The sequence below is a fragment of the Corvus hawaiiensis genome, chromosome 3, assembly GCF_020740725.1.
Source record: "Corvus hawaiiensis isolate bCorHaw1 chromosome 3, bCorHaw1.pri.cur, whole genome shotgun sequence".
In the NCBI taxonomy this organism is placed as follows: domain Eukaryota; kingdom Metazoa; phylum Chordata; class Aves; order Passeriformes; family Corvidae; genus Corvus; species Corvus hawaiiensis.
In genome coordinates this window covers 35872497-35889881 of record NC_063215.1, presented here as the reverse complement: position 1 = coordinate 35889881, position 17385 = coordinate 35872497, and the positions used below count along the sequence as shown (strand labels likewise).

Sequence of the window (17385 nt, the reverse complement as noted above, 5' to 3'; positions counted from 1 at the left end):
TAAGTTTTTCAAGAAATGCCACTGGCATGCAGACAACCATTTGTTTTCAGTTTTACTGTGTAAAAGAGTTATGCACGCTAAAATTGTGTCTGATGAAATGTTCCTCCGAAACCATGGTTCTGAGTGTCTTCCAAGTTCCAACTCAAATTACAGGCATTTGTGGAATTGGCATTGTCCCTATCCTTGCAGACAGATGTTAACATCAGGAGAGTTCTCTCGGACTGTTAAACATAATGCAGAGTATTTATCTAGCTGTTTTGTTTTGTTTTCTTAAAATACACAATGAATTAGGCCTCTCTGTTCTCCTTAGTAACTCTACTAGATATGGCTCTGGTAGCAGGTTGAATCATAGAAAAGACCTATAAAACCATTGGGTCCCACTGTTAACCCAGCACTGCCAAGTCCACGACTAAACTATGTCCCTGAGTGCCACATGTACTTTTAATTACCCCCAGGGATGGGGACTCAACCACTTGCCTGGGCAGTCTGTTCTAATGCTTGAGAACCCGTTCTGTGAAGAAGCCTCTGTATTCCACCCATGGTGACAGTGCCCCATTCATACAAAGCATTCCATTGTTTTCAGATTGGCACAATTAACACAGAAAATGGATCTTGCTATGCTTTTCTTCAGTATTTTTCCAAGATTAGAAATTATTTCCCCTTCATCTTGGTAATCACGTGACTTAGTTATGAGCTGCTTGGCACAGCTGCCACTTGGTGCATAAGTTAAATGTTGATTTGAATGAAGGACCTGATGAATCCTTATGGTGGTGATACACAAGCATAGTACTAGGAGAACTCTAGTGCTATAAAGATCAGTCTAACAAGGAATTTATTATTTTTGTTTTCAAGCTAACTTTCTGTAACAGAAGATGTTGGCACAATTGTATGTTTAGAATTGAAAAACTTTTTAGTTTTTTATTTTCTGGTATGAAAAACTGTCAAGCTAACTTGCTAACTTTGAAGGCAGTTTTTTTCTTTCTTCAATTACAGTATTTTCATAACAACACCCAGTCCAATCCTCAGGAAAATGCCTGCTTTTCTCACTATGAACAGCACATGGCTCGTGATGGCCATTCTCTGATACTTACTTCTAATAGTTTTTAGAAGTTAAAGTGGTTGAAAATCATCAGTGTAAGCTGTTTGACCTGAAAAAAGGTTCCAATGAAATTTAAATTTCAGAGAAATACCATTATTTTTTTGCTTAATCTGTTGGCTAGCAAAGTTGTAGTTGAGGTATGTTTCACTACTCAGCTGTTCCCAGGTCTTTCATGGTTGGAGACTGCCATAAAGATCAAGGTGCACAGAGCAGTTTTTGCTAGATTGTCCAAGTAAATTTACTGCAAGAATTTTTTTAATATCAATGGTAACTTACTGAAAAAGCTTTGTCATTGCTGTGTGAATTTCTTACACTGTGTACTGGAAAGGTGAGCAGGTGGAATAAAAGCCAAATTTCTCTGAAAAAGATATAATGCATCTGATGTCAGATGTATTATTGCTTTTAAAAATTTTTAAATTTTAGTATTCAATATCAAGCATGGCAATACATAGTTAGCCTAGCTGTACTGTGTATTACTTGTAGTTTTCAAAGCCCACCAAGTAAAGAGGTTCAGGTGTCATTGTAAATTCCAGATTGTTTGGAATGGAAAAGTTAGCCTAGAAAGGAACTTCGTAGGCATATGCATCATTGACGGACCCCGGCTGTAACTGGTCTTGTGTGTTTCAAGTGCTCAGGAATCTTGAATTACACCTAAAAATCATAAGATAAACTTTCTATAAAAGTATGATTTCTATAAAATATTTTATAATTCCCAGCATTTTGGAGTTAAGCTATGAGAGTGACTCAGGTGTATCTAGAGACTCACACTAGAAGGCAACACTGCTCTCTGCCCCTGCCCTATCAACAAGCCTTGACCTTTTCATCCATCACTTGGTTCCACAAACTGACTTGTGGACACAAGTGAGTCAATGTCCCAAACACAAATGCATTGTCTGACTTGAGGAGACAGCAGCCTCTTGAAAAATCTGAAAAATCAAGTGCATCTTGCCCCTTGGTGCTGCAAATTTCTGTCTTTGGATTTTGCACTTGGTGCTCCCTTGCTAATGAGGGCTCACATAACCACACATTTGTGTATCTCAGGTATGTTTGTAAATGTTGCCCTCAGGGGCCTGGGTGGTCTTTAGCTTTGCATACTCACCCACAGGAATGAGTGTGACTTCCTGGAAGGGCCCTTCTGGTAGCTGTGGCATGGGATGGAGGGATGCAGGCAGATGGTGCCGTGCGAGGGGGCTGGAGGCTTGTGCCCCTGGGCACACAGCCACTGTCTGCCCGCAGCACTCGCACACTGAGGCCTTTATTCAGTGCCACATACATGCGCCGGAAACATCCCACAGAATGTCCTTGGCACAGCCTGGCTTTGTGCAGTCTTCTTGCTTGGGGATGGGCTGTGGTAATTTCATAGTGTGTTACAAGATTCCTTCATGAAGCATTCTTTCCAGCCATTAGAGGCATTTTTATTTTGTTGTTAAAGTTCGCTGGAGCTGACAGTTTTTCAGCTGGGCAAGGCTGTTTGCATGCGTGGGAAATAACTGGGATACAAGCAACAGGGTTCAGTGAGCATTCAAAGCTACAACTGGTAATTCCTCTCAGGTTAAGAAATGAGTAAGCTTCCTGAGCAGAAGCAAGCACAGGATGTAAAGGTCACACTGACACTTTAATAACCTCATGAAATTAAAGAACAAGTTGGATTGAATTAATGAAGCCTGTCTTTAAGGACAAATAATTGAGAAAGTCTAGTCTGAGTGTGCAAATCTATAGTATCATTATGCATATATGAAAGAGAATATATTCTCTATATTTTTAGCACAACCTTAAATTCTTTTAAGCAGAATTTGAAATACTGTAACTTCTTTTCTGTTACATGAGGACATTGCTTCACTAGGGTTTTAATAATTTTTATATTTGAACTGTCTCAAAAATTCATAATACTCTTTGCTAATAATTTTATTTCATAAAAAGTTTTTCCCTTCAAGCACTACATTCGAGATTGATGACAAAGGAGCGCTATGAATGTATTATCTTTTAAACTCTTGACTGCTGAAGGTGTCTATTTTGTCTGAGCAGACAAGGGACAATTTTCAGTGATGTTTTTAGGGTTAGAGGTGGGAAAATAGTAATTATGGTATGGCTGTATCTTTGTCTCTAAAGAACTGACAGCCACTTGGTTTTGGCAAGGTGAGCACAGCTGGGCTCAACTGTTAAAACTCATGTCTAGTGTGTGGGGTTTTTCCTCCTTTTTTTATGGCTAGAACAACTCATTGTGATACCCATTTTTGGCCTTCTGTTTTGGGATCTTTTGTGACATCCTGTCCTATGGAGGATCCAGTGGAGGAAACTAAGGGGCAAAGAGAGCTACTGCTCTGTATGTCAGTACCTGTCTTGGGGATGTCTAGATAAAGTGCTAGCTGAGCCTCCCAAAGATGAGAGCTCCTTCTTTTAGGGAGAAACAGAGGATAAGGCTCCTTTTTTCTTGTGCAAGAGGCCCCTTGCTAACGTTTGCAAATGTGTTGACAGAGGTCTGGTGTTTATGCAACTTATTTCTGCAAAGTATTCTACAGCCTCAAATCCAATTAGCAGCATTCAACTCTCCAAAATTCATTTAGCATTTGGAAACACAGGATTTGTTACATGTTTTAAGGGCATCATCCTGTATTTCAGACTTCAAAATAAGCTTATTCGAAGAAAAGAAAGGCTTTCTAGTCTAATATAAATTGAAATCTTGTACAGTCTTTCTAATGCCATGAAAAACACTTTGCAGCTGTAAGCAGTTCTTGAAGGACAGAAAATTGTGATTCAGCGTGTTAGTGCTTACAAACCAAAAATTTGAATGAATGCAGATTGATTACTGGGTAATGAGTATCGATGGAAGCTGAAGTTAAGTCCAAAACTTTGGCATGTTCCTAAGCAGCTAACTCTTTTCATTGGAAAAAGTTTCACATCAAATGAAATTTCAATCTTGTGGGGAATAAAAAAAGTTTGGAATATGCAACTTTCCTGGAGAACAGAAGTCTTCCTATGCTCGCTAGCCCTTCCCCAACCTGTTAAAACTGAGACAAGAAAGTTACAAAAATAATTTAGAGTGTATTAATGTAAGAAAATAGTAAGACTTAAAAAAGCAGCGGCCTCCCGCTGGTGTTCTTGGTAACTGTGTGCCCTGTTAGACCAATCATGCTCTAAAATGTGTTTTATTTCTGGCATGTGGCATGTCTTTGTCCCAAAGCTTCAGATGTCCCATACAAATATAGCTCTCTTTTAGCTTTGTAACTGTGGCTCTAGTGCAAATCATTTCCCAGTGTAGAACTGCTGGAGGGTTTTGACATTTTAATGGCATGGGTTTAGTTGCTTCTCTGAAGCATTACCGTACCCCAAACACTATCTAGGTGGCACTGGTTGGTTCTGAGCAATCTCTGCTCCATATTTGTCAGTGGAAAGGCTCAGGGTCTTGCAGATGTTCACCTCCAGTTTTCCATGAAGCTGTTCACTAAAATATGTATCTGTTCCGAAGAAACATCTCAGTGCCAAGTGTGGGAATAAATGACATTTCAGCGTGTTTGTGCTCAACTGATGAAATATTTAAGTGCACAGTTTTCTGTTTCTCACTGGTTTGACTTTTGTAGCTAACTTAGAGCCAGGTGCACAGCTCAGCCTTGCTTGAACTTTGATGGTTTGCTGATCTCTTTACCCTGAGTAAGATGGTATAAACGGCTTGCCTTTTTCTTAAAACCCCCAAAGGTCATTACAGTTTTAATGCGCTCAGGTGGTGCTTCAAAGAACTCGTTATTTTGCACAGCTAATTCTAAATAGATCTACATGCTATTTCCACTGCCAGAACTTCAAATAAGCTCTTTATTCTTAGAAAACCCTATTTCTGTTAAAGCTTGAATGTACCACATTGGTAAACCTAAATGTTTTAGAACTTTTTTTTTTAGCCTTAGAACAAACATGTCTAAAAATAAGCTGGCATCAACTTTTTCAGTATCATGTAATATGCATAACGAACCCACTAACCTGGAAAAAAGGAGAGTTATGTTTTGAGGGAGATTGGATTTCCAAAAGAACAAAACAAAGTTTAAACTTTGACAACAAGCTGGGTAACAAAAGAAACTCAAGTCACTGAGGAAAAGTACCTAATCATCATGTCAGTTTGACATACTCGATTGTACGATGGAACTTTTTTTTTTGGTAATCTGTTTTGAAAGCCATGAAATAGTTGGTAGCAAATGTTAATCTCTCAAGATGTGTGAACCCTCTAAAAAAAACCAAGCATGGTCCTGGTTTGCATGGTGTTGACCTGAATAAGGGGATAATGTGCTTAAGCAGCTTATTCATTCTTCAGTGCCCTTTGGAAAGGGAGCAGCTCCACAATGGTTTGCCACTCAGGGCACAGACGTGACCACTGTTCTTTTCACTTGCTGAATGTTTCATTCTTTTGTGTCCGCCACGGGTTTCTTCATACGTTGTTCCAAACAGGACCATAAAGGAACTTTTTGGGGCTATTTCATGTCAAACTGTAACGTTTGTTAAGCAGAATGCACTGAGCTGTAAAGGAATTCTGAACTCTGAGTATATAGCTGGCCAAGCTTTTCATCAGAGATGTGTTGCTGAATTAATTGTCTCTGCTTGTGAGACTTCCCAGGCTAGAGGTTTATACATACTCCAGAAACACTGTAATAATTATTTTAAATATTTCACATTAAATTTCAGCATCAAAGGTAGGTGAATAAGCTCAAACAGTGGTCCTATAAATGGAACTGCTTTGGAGTTCTGAGTTTTAGTGTTGACTATAGATTTAAAAGCTCACAGACATGAAAAATGCAGAAGCAGCAAAAGGAGTGTAAGAGCCTGTGTAAGTTTCAAGGCAGACCCATGTCTGGTTTAGCACTTTTTGAACAGAGTAATGCGATACCTGTTTCTCTTGAACTTTCACAGAATCATTGCCCATCTAAATTGCCTTCTTGAAGGAATCAGACTGATTCAGTCTTGGCCACAAAGTGTTTTAGAAACACATCTTTAGAATTTAAAAAATAAAGGGAGCAAAGATTTTTTTTTTTCCATTTTGAGCATTGTTTTATAAAATGAGAAAACAGACATTGCCTAATAAAAAGCTTGTGGAAGCTCTTTGAAAAGAGCAAATCAATTAAGGAAGAAGAATTAGAGGAGTTGGAAAGGAATTAAGTTATTTACTCTGAATTGGACAGTGGAACATGCGGTATCCTTGCACAGGACATGGAGTAGCAGAAGCCTACTGGCATGGAAAGCTGTAGAAATGGGATTTTAGAAATGAGACTGCTATTTCTGAGTCCTACCATGATGTTCCTGACAGAGGCTCCTGAGGCTTGCCAGTTCTTCTTCCCAACCTTGTGTGCTCAATCTGGTGGGAAGCATGAGACAGCTCATATGGGCTCTCCAAACTTGCCTTAAAATTTCATGTTGTTAAGTAGTTAATTTGCACTTCCTGTGAATTCATCTCCCAGAAATATATATTTATCCTTGATTTTTCAGATTCATTTTTAATAACTAGGCAAACTCAAAATGGAAATGAAAAAATAATTCCAGAAATAGTTCTTGACTACAAAGTTTGAAGTGGTTATATAAAAAAAAGAAGACTATACAAACCAGACAATTCCTTTGACAGATACCAGGTCAAACTCTTGCAAGTTTTTCCTGCAGATCTAGAATAAGTACAGAATTATTATTTTGATTTTGCTGCTAGAATATTTAGGATAATGTAAATACACAGGCAAAATTATTTCCTCAAAAACTATGTTACTTAAGCATGACTCCTACACTGTGTTGGTGAAGGGAATAAATAAAATACTTACAGTGTAATGACTTCAACTTCATTTATAAAGTAATTTTAATTTTGAGCTTTATTCATGTTTCACTTCAAAAAGTTGAACTAACAACTTCTGAATGGCTGTAAGTAATGTATTACAAAATTTTCTGAATTGGTGATTAATACAGCAAGTATTAAAAAGTTCAGCTTTTAAACCTGCTTGATCTTTTAAAATATTCTAATCTTATATCTTTACTTCTTTGTGGATGTGGAGAGAAAAGTGAGGGAGAGACAAATATCTCTATCTGTAGGTCTGCATCAGGATACTCCCAGGGGAGGCAGAATACCACCAAAGATTTTGAGTTTCATACTGATTCAAATCAATCTTTAACAGGGGCTTGTGGCCCAGAGGAATTTTTTCAGTTCTACAGCATAAAAAAAAAGCTGGGATGGGAATTTAGGCGCTTCTCTAAAATTCAGAAATCAAATTTCTGTTTCCCAGTCTGGATCAGGTTGAGAAAGCTTTCCAGACTTCTTGCTTCATTTTTCATTCTGAAGGCTCTCTCTTGGAAGGTGAGTTGGTCTGTACTTTTCTTTACAATGTTTTTTCTAGTTGAAGCTGCTGTAAAAATTACTGCCACCCTGTTGGGTTTTCATATTATTTTTGGATGAAAAATATTTAGTCAAGCTTCTGACCTATTCTGCAAGCTGTTTGGGCACATGTGGGAGGATTGCATACAACATATAATGGGGAAATTAGCTTATTTTTTTTCAGAGGCATGTGAGAAATAATAGCAGAGAGTGTCTTTATACCTGAGTTCCTGGGAGAGCCAGTGGAAGCGTGAGACTTGCTGTGGGGAATTGCTGTAGCTGAAGCGGATGGTCAAAAGTGGTTGTAAAATGCTTTGAACACTTTTAGTAATTTGTAAGTTATAATTTGGAAATATATCTGACCTTCTAGTAGTGAAGACATGGCATGATACAGGCTTAGTGTTTTTATGGACCATGGGAAAGTCTGAGTCATAAAGGTAAAGGAAGAAAAAGTGCAAGATTTAAGCATAGACAAATTCAGAAATCATATCCAACTGATGGAACATGGATAGCTGAAATGAAGAATTCTAGAATCTAAACTGATAATCTAAAAAGTTTGGAAGGAAAAGGGCAAAGGCTTGGTTATGTTTTGGCGTATTGAATTTTAGAAAGCAGCACATTTTCTGAATATCAGCTCATCAACAGTTGAAATGATGGTCTCTGGGAGAGGTTTGTGAAACATGCTGATAAAATTAAGGAAAACGGCTTTTTTAAAATGTCAGAGCACTTTCAGGATATAAAAGAAAAATAGAAAATTACTAACTAAAGCTTTAAAAGACACTTTTGAAACCTGACTTCCCAGAGTAAATTTTACTTTTTTACTTGGAAACTATACACTTCCTTTGAGACTAGGGTATCCCTTTTCCTTGATACAAAAAGGGTGTTTCTTTAATCTCTTTATATTTCTTCGGTCTTAATGTAGAGGTGGATGAATTGGTATGTACTTCATATGCTTGGGTTAATCCTCAAACACTGTATTTTTGTCCCCTTCTTGTTAACTGAGAGTGTAGTATTGTAACTTGCTCATGTAATAGTTCAAACATTTTTTTTTTTAAACAGGAATTGCTGAAAGATCCTTTGTATATTGGGCTGAGACACAAGAGAATTAGAGGTCAAGCCTATGATGATCTTCTTGATGAATTCATGGAAGCTGTGACTTCAAGGTAAGTGATATATGTGTGCTAGTCATTGATTAATTCCACTGTGAACTTCGTCTTGAGAGAAATAAAGGTCAGTAGCTTATGAAAAGAAGACAGAGTTGTTAGGTTCCAGATAATTTTTATCTTGAGCATAGTATTTTATGAGTTTACAACTGCCTGAACTATTTACCTTCAATATTGCAGTTTTATGAATTACATGAGCAGTAAAACTCATCTGAATATAACTCATTTTTCAAACTTCTTTTTCAAGGTTTAGATTGTTAAATATTTGCCTAATAATTTTCCCTGCCTAGCACTGTGCCTACATGATCTTCTCTGTCTCTGTGATTTCATATGTGAGATGTCAGCAGCCTTAAAGAAGCTATCATACTTGGCAACCCCTGCCTCTGCCCCCACCAAACCCACAACAGGACTAAGCTTTCAGTGTTTTAATTTTAAGTGTCATGGTATGGACCTACACCAAGTCAGCTCTTTCACTTGCTTCTTATTTCCTGTACAGAAAGTAGTTAAATTTATTATTAGACTGTGATGCATAAAATAGTTCTCCTTACGTGTCAAATAACACCTTTGCTCATATTTTCCTTGTTTGTTAAAATATGTGGAGTTCTAGCTCTGCATTCAATGTGTATACCTACAATAGCTCAATTGCCATGATCCATAGAGGAATGTGTCTTCTGCATCTGCATCCAAAGGTGAGGCTGATCTGTGGAACCTGGAGATACTTTCCAGCTCCTCAATCTTGTCTTGCGCCCCATCTGCACTTGACACAATCCTGAGACCTTACCTGGACATACACAACCTCTGTTCTTCCTGCCTTGATTGCTGTGCAAGAGAAACCTGGCCAAGCAGGCGGTATTAATTTCTGTGCTGAAACACATATTCCTTCATGGACTACTATACTCTTCCCCATCATCCCCAGTTAGCTGCCACTCCCTTGTTCATAATGGTCCTATGGATGTTGCTGGTTTGACTCTATCCTGTTGTGTGTTTGCTACTTAGCTAAACGCTCCCTTTCAGATAAAATTGATGAACCTTCCTAATAGATTCAGCTCCCTAAAAGAATGTTCAGAGCATTAGAAGTTGCTCTGTGGTCTGTGTTTTGAGAATCTCTAACATAATGCATTCTCTAAATAGCCCTTTCTTTAAAATGAACCGCTGTTCTTCATACTAAAGGAAATAATCGGAGTCAAGCAGAAGATTATCTCATGAATGCCTGAAGGTCTGGTTGACATGCACTTCTTACTTAAACATCTTTAAAGCTCTGTAATTTTGAGCAATTTTGAGCAATTTGTGTTTGCTTGACCTTCTGAAAGATCACTTTGTTCTCAGCTAAATCTGTCATGGTCAGCAGTGGTTGAAGTTCGTGTTTGAAGTGGAGCACTTAAAAATTGTAATTCCAACTTTGCGTGGTTTACTTGTGAATTGTTTTGCCTGTAGTGTGATATCTACATTCATTATGATACCCATTTACTAAGGTGAAGGGAAAAGTGATGTAGTTAGATCAAAATCTAGTCCAATTGCTCAATAATTTTACAGGTTCCTAAATTCAGATTTGTGTTTAATGTGCCGCTGGCAGACTCAGCACTTACAGCTGATTCTGGCATAGCAGGTCTGACTGTTAAACATGCAGGTCATGGTTCCCTTTGCAACCATTGTGGTGATCTAGATAATTGTATACTTTGGTTACACGATAATTATTTTTCCTCATGAAGGTTTCTATTATGTTTTTCCTCTTTTCACTTTGCTTAGCCTTCTGCTGGCTGTTTCACTGAGGGAGTATTTGCTTCGCTAATCTTAGATGCATGTTTGGTCTGTTAAATTTTATGTTAGTCATATTTATTGTTAGTTATTGCCATGGTGCTCCAAAAGAAGCTTTCTTATTTAGCACTGCCTAATCAGTTCTGGGAATGGGATAAATTCTGGTGAAATCTGTTGTCATGGTGTTTTCAGTATATCTCCAAGATGTACATAATCATGAACATTGTAAAGCACAAGGCTGTCATGTATTTTTAATAAGTCTAAGTTAAAGACAGTGTGATGACATATTTTCAAGTTGGAAAGCTATGTGAAATACCTATTTTAGATCTTTTACACCTTCATAATTCTCCAGAGAGGCCAAATGCTAACAGAAGTGAGAGCCAGGTTTTAGCAGCATTGCCTGGGAGCAAGAAGGAGTGGGCAGCAGTACAGGGCGGTGCACTTTGTACAGTCTTTTTATTGGCTTCCAGGGAATTTTCCTATATGTCATCTTGATTGATTGTTAAATTTTTAAAATCTAGATTTTTATAAGCTGATGCAGAATAATTTATAGTGTTTCATGTTGAAATGTCACCTTTATACAATGAATGGTATGGTAATAAAAAAATGCTTTATAAAAAGGTATAGTTTCATCAACTGCAATACTTTCCTCTTCTCAGCCTCCACTGATACTCACCCCAAAAATTTCTTCTTATGAAACAAAATTATTTATGAGTCAGGATTAAAAGAAAAAAAAAAACCAACAAAACAAACCAACAAACCCAAAACTTAAACTATCCATTACTAAAAGATTTTGGTACAGCATGGCAGAATGGAGCTACTACATTATGATTTTTCCCAGATGATGGAAGGCAGAAACATGTGGAAAGCATCTGGATTTCTGGTGACACAAATTCAGTGAACAGCTTTTATTTATTTACGTATGTATACATTTATCTGTTTATTTATTTATTACTAGTGCCAGCAGCTGCCCTCTGAGGGCAGATACTGTAATTTCTCTGGGCATTACCAGGTGGTTCTTGCTTTTGTGTCAGTGCAGTAATTTAGAGGAACAGGAATATTCTAAATGGAAGGAATGTTTTATAACAGGAGAAAAAAATGGACAGTTGTCTTCATCAGTGAAGAACATAATTCCAACTGGAATTCAGAAACGTTTGTTAAGTTTCTACCCTGTGGAGAAATGGGTCATAAAACATTTTATACAGACAAGTAAATTTTTCCAAATGACAAGTTGTTCTTAAATATCTGTGTTTACAGAGGAAACTTTGAGAGGAGGGATTGCTAAACAACACTTTGGTAGCTGGGATTGATCCACCAAAGCTTCCTCTGTAACCAGAGAAAGTAACTCTATGTTTTTATTCCAGTTCCTCTTTCTTCTCTGCTTGACTGTGATGATGCAAAGTGAAATATATCAGTGGCCAAGAGGCATTCATGTACAACAGTGAAAGGATTATGGAAATGCTTGAGGGGAAAATATGTAGAATGGAGATGGAACAAGAAATGAAAGGAGAGGAAAAAGGCATCTTTTCAATAACAGGGACCTGAATTTCCTTGTCTAATGCAAGAAGTAAATTTAAAGAGTATGGAAATTTTTTTCCATATTTCAAAGGATATTTCATTTTAGCAAATCTGGTAAAGATAACTCCACCCTGAACCCCTCAAAAGAATGTCAGAGTAGGGAAGAACAGCATCTTACCAGCTTTGCTTCCTGCTGCAGATCATCCTCAATGGAAGTCATTGTACTAGGCAGGGAAAATACTGACTTGCACCTCTGGCCTATGAACAGATAGGAAACTTAGAAAATGGAAAGAATCTGGTGGAATTTCCATAGATTATTTTCTTGCCTACCTACCACAACCTTAAAGAGTTGGGTGGAATTATTTTATGAGCTAAACTCTGTGGATTTGTGATGCATACGAGCAGCCTTGTATCACTGAAATTATCTTTCTGAGTGTGTGTGATGGTAAGTTTTCAGTTAGACTTCAAGATACAAATAATAGTGGTGGACCCTTGAAAAGTAATGCCATGTGTCATTTACGTTCTCTTCTGTAATCATATTTTGATTAAATCCTTCCCTGCTCTTTTTATATGCTGTGCTTTTCTCAAGTTTGTGAGCTATAAACTAAGCTGCTGACAATTGTAATTCATTATGTTCTATCCTAAATTACCATGATGTAGTCATTATTCCTCATTTGCCTGATTACATTATTCACAGATGGTAGCAGTATTTCATTTCACTTCATGTACTACTTTAAAGCAGTGTTTTATGGTAAATACGGTTTAGCTAACTTTGAGAACAACTGTAAAAGCAATGTATCCACAAAATCAAAATAGAAAAGTATTTTAATAGCAATTTTCATTTAGTAGATTGCATTAGAATATAGTTCAGTTTGTGACTAAATTAATTAATTCATACAGCCCTTACTTTTGGCAAGAGAATGTACTGGCAAGAAGTCAACTTAAAAGGTGCATATAGCTGTGCATCATTAAGGGAGGGGTTGGACCACACAGTCATTCTGACAGTATGTCCAATCACAGGTTGTGAGAACATTGGTGCCTCTGTCCTCTTTTGCACTGTAATGGTGCAAGACCAAGACTTATATCATGCCTATATGTTCCCATATTGATCAAGCTAAACTGGCTGTCAGAAAGTGTGCAGGAAGAAATGCTGCTGCAACAACTCCCTCCTATGGCAGACTTAGTGAAGATCTTTTTGCACTGAGATTTTTTTCCCTCAGTGGGACTTAAGACCTTTGAAGCAATTTTTCAAGTCTATGACCACCTGCTCCTTCCACCATGTAGTGAACATTAACTTCCTAATGAAGATCACTGTGGGCAGCAGGAGAGGAGCAAGGTGGGTCCTTTGGCACTTGCCCATAGACTGCCTTGACTACAGCTAGAATTGCTCTTTGAACCTACCCTCAGTTCCTTCCTGTGCTTACAGCTGAGATTCATTCCCACTCATTGATGGGTTTGCATTCTTCCTGAAACTACCTGGGTCCAGGCTTCCTTGCCCACCTAGACTCCCAGGTGGACTTTTTTACACTCATGGGATGAGACCATTCGGAAGGCTTCTTAGCTTGTTTGACTATTAAGATAAGTTCTTGGATTAAAAAAAACCCACACAGTGGTTTTAAATGAGAAACTGTTTCTTTGGATAATGGACAGTGCTGTGGAAGAGGAAAACTCAGACAGTTTCATAATCAGGGTTTATTTTCTTATCCTAGTTTAAGCAACTATGATGGTTTGCCTGAGGAATATCTTCAAATTTTGTGATTAACCATGATGACTTGTAGCTGATACCACTTGAAACATTTAAATCGTCAACAGATGATGCCATCTCTAAGAGGGTTGTTAAGGAACCCTGAACCCTGCTCCAGGCTGTGGTGCTTAGTGGGGTACCCTGCTTGGAATTGTCCTCATCTGCCTGTGTAGGGGGAAAAGAGAAGTAAACTAATTGTACTGTTTTTCTTGAGATGGGATGCTCGTGTGCACATTTGGCACTCCTTCAGTTCCCAGATCCAGGGAACTCTGACACGGAGGAAAGATGATTTGGTAGAAGACGTCTGCTTCTGTATATTCTGTTACATTAGGGGGAGTAGGTTAATTAATTCATTCCTCATATAAATACCCTTATAAATAGGGTAGTCACAGAAAGAAGAATGTAGGCAAGCAATTTGTTGTTTGTTGGTTGGTTTTTTACTTAGTGCCTCGTATCCTTCTTCTTTCCTTTCCTGTTGGTTCATTGGGTGGTTAAATCGTATCTGATTGCTGGAAGTGTTACAAATATATGCTCTACAGACTTTTTGGACCCAATAAGCAGTGTAAGGAAAAGTGAGTCTGGCAGTGAAGTAAAGTCACAGCAGGATAGATAGAACCTAATCAAGTTTATTTGCAGAGAGACACCTATTATTGTTTGTGATGCAAGACCTTAGAGAAATTCTTAGCAAAGATCAGCAGAGGAGCCTTAAAGAAATAAATTCATCCTTTAAAGAAAACAAAAACTATTGAAATCCTCAGATGTGGTACTAAGTGGGAAGGCTATTGTTTTGGATTTTGAGATAAGATAGAGAAAGTGGAGGAATATTTTAGTATTTTTAATATTCCTGTTGTACCAAAACTGATTCTGGAGCTCAAATTGGATGTATTAATGTTCTAATAATGCTCAGTTATGCCCCAGACTTCAACAAGTGAAGCACATGCTGTTCCTGGGCTTTTCTTCTCCAAACTATTTTAAAACAGGATTTTTCAAATGGAAAAGGCCTGGGTAATCTCAGTTACTTTCCTTCATCTTTTATAGCTCCAGCAAATGGTGGGCAGCATTCCCAACAGAAGTTAGCTGGTGCACTGTATTGTAAATGGAGTGAATGTTGATTTATTTGAATAATTTGTGTGAGTGTAATATTTTAACAAGGTTTATATTGTTGTTACGGAAGTACAGTAGTTTTCCAGGCTGTCAGAAGCAGCAGTTTCTTTTTTTCTTTCTTTTTTTTTTCCCCCTTTGGAAACTCTGGTAAAGTAAAATAATAAAATTTTGGCTTCAGTTCACATCAGAATGCAGTAACTTATCTGTCTCTTTTATCCCAGCTCTGTCTCTTTCCCACTAGAAGTCAAGAAGTATTTTTACCTATATTTCAACTCTCAGGAAAACTTTCGGTCACTGTTGGTCTGGCTAATTGGATTTGAGTACCTCAGTGCTTCATCTCTCTTTGGTCCTTTACCTCTACCAGAGAGCAACACTGCTGTGCTTTATTCAGAGTATCCCACCCGAACTGCTGCTGCTGAGATTCCTGATCCATGGCAGTGGATCAGCCCGTGCCCACGGTTGCCTCTGCTTCCTGGTTGCCTACAAATAATAAGCCATTCATAAATATCACTGACATAACCTATTCATCATTTGGTTGTTACTAACTTGTTTTCCCACTGGCTGACTTAGCAGTAAACCATCATGGCTCACTGTTTTGTATGTCAGGTACTTGCAAATTGCTATGTAACTGTATTTTTATACTGTTTTTCATTGTAGTTGTACCCTTTTAAAATAAAACCTAGCATGAGGGAATAGATACATTGCCATGGATCTTCAGTGGATATCCTAGAGCTGAAGTTTAGATCTTTTCGTACCCGAAGTATCATATTTTTTCTTTTAAGTGTTGTCATCACTGTATTAAAAATTGACAGTGACATTAGACAAAGCTATAGTCCCAGATTAGACAAATGAGAGTATTCCCAGAATTTAATTATCCATGCTCCTTGAGATTGTTGCGAGACAGGGCACTTGCTAGACTGAACAACTTTTTTGCAGTCTTCCCAGGAAAATTGCAATGGAAACTTCAATGGCTTCCCTCGCCATCCTACAATCCTAGTAGTAATCCATATCCAATCCTTGCATAGCCATATAGTGTACTGAAGTGTGGGCAAACAGCACTTCTGAAAATCAGGATACTTCTCTTTTGCTGCTTAACTGTGGATTTAAACGCTGACTTGTAAAATGCAAGTATTTAACCGTATACTGAGGTTATGTTAGTCTTTCAGCTGTGCAAACCTTGTCATATGAACTCTTTGCCAGGGTTTTGGGACTGGGATTCAAAAGCATGCCAGAACTGCATTCTGGAGTTGTGTACATTATCAGTTGAATGCTGGGAACTGCCTCTCTCCTTCTATCCCTTCAGTCTCTCTATACCAATTTCATGCCAATAAAGCAAACTGAGAGCTTGCTTAATTGAAGGGAGCTAAAGACTGATGCTCTTAATTGCAAGATCATACAATTGATTCATTTCACTGATTCATTCTTGGTTTTTTTAATCTAGCGGTAAGGAGACAGTATTTGGTATCCGCAGAATTTTTACCCTTTTTGGAAATTCCAGACGCACATCTTATTTTTGCATTAGCAATCACTGGTGTTTATAAACCACTGTAAAAAATATTACCCATGGCTTAAAAATGCAACATGACACTTCAAGCCCACTACCATATGTAAGTGCAGTTAACTGACACTTCACAGACACTCAGCAGTGCTGCCAGTATGAGCAACTTCTGAATAAATCATGTTATCTGTGTAGCTAATGTATTTGTTTAATTGCAAAGTCATAAAAGTTCTTTGCAATTCTGTAAGTGAATTTATTTTACTAACTAGATTTTTGGAGTTCCAAAGGATGCTGATTGTATCCCCAGAAGGAGATAATAGTGATCTGGTAGGTCGTCTTTAAATAACTGGGGGTGTACATGAGAGAAAAAAAGGAACACATTTTGAAAAATAGACTGGGGGTTTCAGTGATTCGAAGATCCTTTTTTTCTTAATCCCTTACTCTTTTAGATCTTCTTATGATATGGTGGGAAGAATTTCTACTTCTCTCCCTTCATTGACTCCTGCAGAAGGAAAGTCTTTACTGTTCTATCTCTGGCACCATGTTACTTCGATATTTCTCCTTTTAAAAATGGGATCTAACTTTGTACAGAACCTGAAAGCAGTCCATTTCAAACATTTTACTTTAGAAACTGCGAGAGAATAATTAGTGAACTATATTTCAGAATTTGGTGGATTTTATCATCAAAGTTAATCATTCATCTACTTGCTGATCTGTAGTAAGCCTAAATGGCTACTGGAAAGAGATTGCTGGCAGGGATTGTTCAAAATTTACTATTAAGAATTTAACAAAAATGGAGCTAAATACTGCTAGAAAAAGTTAAACCTTTTTTGTAGAATCGCAGAACCATAAAAGATATTATTTCTGAAATATTTAGTTAAAAGATATATAAAAACAATTTGATTATAATTGCTTTGTGATTAATTTCTACTTCTATAAGTAAATTCCTTTATTCCTTTTTTCTTCTCTCTCTCCCCCTATTCTAAAAGACCTTGATGGAATAGGTATTTGGTATCTTTGCCACTTTGGTATCTTTGGTATCTTTTTTGGGACAGAGCTCTGATCAAGAAAACATGTGCAGGAGTTATTTTTCCTTTAACAGAATGTATGAATAGGAGCAAGCTTATTTGTGTCTGTTAGATAAACTGAAATGTTGTCATGATAGTTACTAATAAT

At 37.5% G+C, this 17385-nt stretch overlaps 1 protein-coding gene across 2 annotated transcripts in view; it reads left to right on the top strand.

The window, feature by feature from the left end:
• The window catches only part of ME1 (malic enzyme 1), a 166662-nt gene that overhangs the window by 88638 nt on the left and 60639 nt on the right, over positions 1-17385 (top strand). For both annotated transcript variants that reach the window (XM_048296222.1, XM_048296223.1), the window contains exon 6: positions 8487-8590. In XM_048296222.1, coding sequence (XP_048152179.1) covers positions 8487-8590 — 104 coding nt within the window. The remainder of the gene's footprint in view (positions 1-8486; positions 8591-17385) is intronic.